The 4937-nt window shown below is 40.7% G+C and overlaps 1 protein-coding gene across 1 annotated transcript; it reads right to left on the bottom strand.

Moving 5' to 3' along the window:
• Positions 1-3161: 3161 nt before the first annotated feature.
• LOC131253818 (mannose-specific lectin-like) lies at positions 3162-3677 on the bottom strand. The gene has a single exon (XM_058254955.1). The coding sequence runs from the start codon at positions 3675-3677 to the stop codon at positions 3162-3164; it is 516 nt and encodes a 171-aa protein (XP_058110938.1).
• Between the last annotated feature and the right edge of the window lie 1260 nt (positions 3678-4937).

Here is a 4937-nt window from a genome sequence, read left to right as displayed (position 1 = left end):
GATTCTTTTAGCTTCACTTGAAGAACCAAGGCTATAAAAGTCATTTTAGCCTCGGTTGCTAAAACTAAGGCTAAAGCCTTTAGCCACGGGGGTTTCAACCTCAGTTTGGATAACTAAGGCAAAACTGAGGTTAAAGGCTTTAGCCTCAGTTTTTAACCTTTTTAGCCACAATTTTGAACCGACGCTAAAGCCCCCTTTTCTTGTAGTGAGGTTTCCAATCCTTGCCCGAGTGCTAGACTCTGTGGAGTTTCAACACGAGGTCTTGGGTTCGAAACCCATAAGTGGTGAAATCTCACTACAGCGTGCGTGGGTGTGTGGCGGGTGCGTGTGTAAAAAAAATAAAATAATAATAATAATTAAAAAAAAAGATTAGGATAATTTTTAAATTATGAAATTTTGTTATTTGTTAAGGTGTATATATGTTATGATCACCCTAAATCATCACAAATCTCTCTTGCCTCGTATCCAAAGTCATGTTATTCTCAATGAAATAAATAATTTATAATTTCTGCGATGTAGTCACTTCGAGAGCTTTTCAATGTTATCAGAGCATGCGTTCACTACAATGCATTCTCTTTTACAATTTCTACCTATGAACCTGCATTGAAGAGCTGATTGATAGTTGGAGGGCTATTGCACGGCCGGATCATGTCCATTGACTCCGTGGACATTTCTTCTTCTTTTTTATTTATTCTGTGAGCAATCGACATGGGTGAGAGAAGCTGCAACATTTCTTATCTATTTTTTTTTTTAATTGTTAGCTTGTTAGTACACCCACTGTCAGTTCACACTTCACTGTTAGCCAACCCCTCCAGGAATCGATACCAAGACCTCAGTGTTGAAACGAGGTATCTTTCACTCAATCTACCAACATTTCTTATCTGCTAGCCTTGAATGTGGATTAATAGTTGTGTGGAGAATTAATGAACCATGTACCACTATCGGATTAAATAGCATCATCTCTTTCGCAAGTCAGTTCTGCCTAGATCATGATCAGAACCGTTCATCTACTGAGTTTCACCCAAGATGGGCCACAGTAAGAAATTTTTAATGAACTGATTATCTTTATCATTGAAGTTTACAGATTGGAAGATCCTAGCAATCAAAATTTTGAATTTTTCCCTATATATATATATGTGGACCACTAGTCAAAGTGTTGGCAACTTATGATCTCGGAGACTATGGAGAAATTCCCAGCATAGACAGTACAGACCATGATATCAATGGTCAAGATGACTGATCAAAGGTGGGGCATTGTTAGTTATCGCCCTAACTTCCTGTCAAAGTGAAGTCATGTACAAGTGCACTAGTGTGATCAGTTGCGTATCTGCACTTGCTTCAAAAGAGAATCTGCAGATGGAACTTGGAAGGGACGCTAATAGTACTAACAGAACATGTGTAAGATCTGAGCCATTCGCTAGGTGGGACCACACCCATCAGGCAAGCCCCACGTTTACAAAAGAAAATAGATTAGCCCACGATCGTACGTGTAGAAGGGAACCCACCTACATGTCTTCTCACGTGCTAACTTGATCGTCTCATGCATGTGTGATCCAAGCTATCCATCACACGGACCCCACCGTGTACATTTCCTTATCAACTCTCAGGATGGTCCACTCATCAAATTGGCCGTCTCAATGTTAGATGCCACGTGCATGCTTTTCTTTTTCAGCGACCCATTGCTATCATAAAATGTGCCCGTTTGGACCCTATCAGCAGACCAGCTCAATTTTTGGGCTGGAACATCTTTAACAAAACAAATAAATATAATGGAATTGCTTCCCTTAATAGTGATGTCACTTTGCGTTTCACTAACTTGGCAAGTTTGTTTTGCATTACCTTCTCAGACCTTGCAGTCTACTCAAATAACCGTATCAAAATGTCATGGTTGAGCATAGGCATTTTGAAATTTGTATGCGAGGCATATATTAGCTCAATCCTACTATTTTACTGAAATTCAACTGTCTCAATTCTCATGCGATCACTTCAAGAACCGGCGTTCCTTTTGGATTTCCTTCTTGATCAATGACAATTGCTGGATGGTCATCATTCATCCTATTGTCACGTCTGAGTTCTTTACATGCACGTGCAATTGCAACTCAACTGTACTGAAGCTAAAGGATCGGTCCTTCACTTGTTGATCGTTCGCGAGTTGAACTGGCTCTCTTGCCACGCTTTTCACTCACTCGCCTGAGTCGGACTCAATCACTCTTTTTGTTTGGGAGATTATTCGTTCTTCACTCTCTTGCTAATAATATTCATAGTCATAAATAAAATGAATAAAAGAAAGATTCAATTAAATATTAAACATAATTGTTATGTTAAAATTGAAATATTCAATTAATATAATCAAAGAAGAGGTCTGACTCATTTTTTCTCTCTTTTTTTAACTGATCAAATTCAAATTGATTTAACATTCCTAATCTCTAACACATAAGTACCTGTTCATTGAACTTAGCCACCCTGAAAGAAAGGTATATTTAGTAAATAAAGAGGCGGGTCATGCATGTCTCTTTCTCAATATCTATCTTGACTGCTTTTTAATTGGTGGTCCATTAACTATCCACCAATTAAATGGTGTGCGGGTGCCTAGGCACATGCGTGCAAGATCTCAGCCATTAATCAGAAATGCCCATGGCAAACATGCCCTGGCCAGTACAAGTTTTACAGGCTGATCACCTCATCCAGTGAGGCCCACGTGGTAAGAAAAAAGTACGGTTAAAAGAGAAGGAATAGAGCTATACCTTCTTATCTTATGAGTCGGCCAGCCTAATATTTGGGCCATGGACATGTTCATCTGGGCTTGGCCTGATGGTGGCCCAGAACCTTTACAAGTGTGATTCATGGGCACAAAGACTGTCTTGACAATCATAGAAATCCACTTATTGGGTGGGCTAGGTTCCCAGCATTGGGAGCAGATTAGGCGAGGCCTGGGTAACCAATACATTAACCCAAAAGTACCATAATATACATTATCACACACATAATATACTATAACAAGGAAAGCAGCTAACCAATACATTAACCCAAAAGTACTATAATATATTACTAAGATTCATTCAAATTTTCAAACGATACATACCCATCATCGCACACATAGATAAATATAGAACTTAGGCCAAAGGAAAATATATGCATTTCAACACAAAGCATTGATCTTCTCACATATCTATATTGGTACCAGATCCATCAACCACAGCGGTATGATTAGTGTCCTCAGAGCTGACCCAACTGACCACTGGAATTGCACCACTCCCAGTTCCATTAGTCTCAGTGGCCCAAATAGCCCCACCATAGATCACCACATTTCGATCACTTTGAAGGATGAGAACATAGGAGCCTTGACCTTTGGCAGTCTTACTAGTCCAAATAGCACGACCGTTAGGAGCAAATATCACAAGATTCCCATCAGTTTGCATGGTGCAATGGCAAAAATTGATTCCCCTGCCCGCGGTGTTGGAATGCCAATAGGGGATTCCCTTATCATATAAGACCAGATTGCAATCTTGTTGCATTATAAATTTATAGCTCCCATATTCCAGATAGGTGTTAGTAACGAGAGTTCTACCGGGATACAAGATGTTGTCAGCCTTGCAGGCAGGGCCGAGGAGGAGTATGAGAAAGAAAGATGAGATTAAGAGGAGGTTGAGAAGAGTAGTGGAGCGGATAGTAGCCATGTTTTCAGTTCTTGGGTGGATAAGATTTAGGCTGTGTATTTATAGATAGATTGGAACGAGGAGTCACGGTTCAGGTGGTGTTGCCTACACCACCCACAGTGGTGGTGTGGTGATGTGTCATGGTGTTTTCATTATATATATATATATATATATATATATATATATATATATAGGGAAAAGGTACTATGCGCTCCACCTCACGAGTCCTTCCCATGAGGTTGAGCTGTGTGGGCCCCACCATGATGCGTTTCGAACATCTACCCCATCAGTCAGATGCACCATTCCATCGTGGGCCTAGTCTCAAAAATCAAGTCAATCCGTGACTTGTGTGGGCCACACCACATAAAGAAGTGGGGAGGGGCCGTGCACCATTAAAACATTCATAATCATTTTTTGGGCCCACCAAGATGTGGTTTGAAAATCCAGCCCATCCATTATATGTGTCCCACTTGGATGAGGGTTCAGACTAAGTTTCAGCAGCATTCAAGACTCATGTGGGCCCCACCAAGTGCTTTTATATATTTTAATGGTGTCTTCACATGATTTTAGATGGTGTAGCCCACTTGAGTTCCGTGTGTGTGTGTGCGCGCGCACTCGAAAAGGTACTATGCGCTTGACCTCACGATAAGGTACCGTGAGGCCGAGCTGTGTAGGCCCCACCGTGATGCATGTCGACTATCAACAATGTGCATTTGATGGGTCCCCTCTAAATTATGGGATATTTCAAAAGATCAAGTAGACCATACCATAGGAATCAGTTGGAATAATGACTTCCACCGTCGAAACCTTTCTAGGGCACACACTGATGTTTATTTCTCATCCAACCTTTTCATAAGATCACACAGACATGGATGAAGGGAAAACACAAAATACAAGCTTGATCCAAAACTTTTGTAGCCCCCAAGAAATTTTCAATGGTAAATGTTCAATTGACATTGTTTCTTATGTTGTGGTCCAGTTGAGGTTTAGATATAATTCGTTTTTAGGCTCAAGTCCTAAAATTATCTTGTAAAATGAATGAACGGAATGGATAAAATACATAAATCACGGTAGACCCCACATAGTTTACTCAGTACGTACTGAGTTACTCAGTACGCAATCCCCTTCCCGGGGATTGTTGCGAGGATTTCCTGCGAAATCCCTTCCCACGAGGTTCCTGAGCTGGGAAAGCAGGTGGGGCCCATTGGGATGTTTGTGAGAAATCTTCACCGTTCATCCGTTTTATGAGTTTATTTTAGACATGTGGCCATATTTAACCAT

The sequence above is a fragment of the Magnolia sinica genome, chromosome 8 (genome assembly GCF_029962835.1).
Source record: "Magnolia sinica isolate HGM2019 chromosome 8, MsV1, whole genome shotgun sequence".
NCBI lineage: Eukaryota > Viridiplantae > Streptophyta > Magnoliopsida > Magnoliales > Magnoliaceae > Magnolia > Magnolia sinica.
This window is presented reverse-complemented; position numbering and strand designations above follow the sequence as displayed.

Excerpts from the sequence above, each read along its gene's own strand:
- LOC131253818 (XM_058254955.1), bottom strand. The coding sequence starts at position 3,677 with ATGGCTACTATCCGCTCCACTACTCTTCTCAACCTCCTCTTAATCTCA.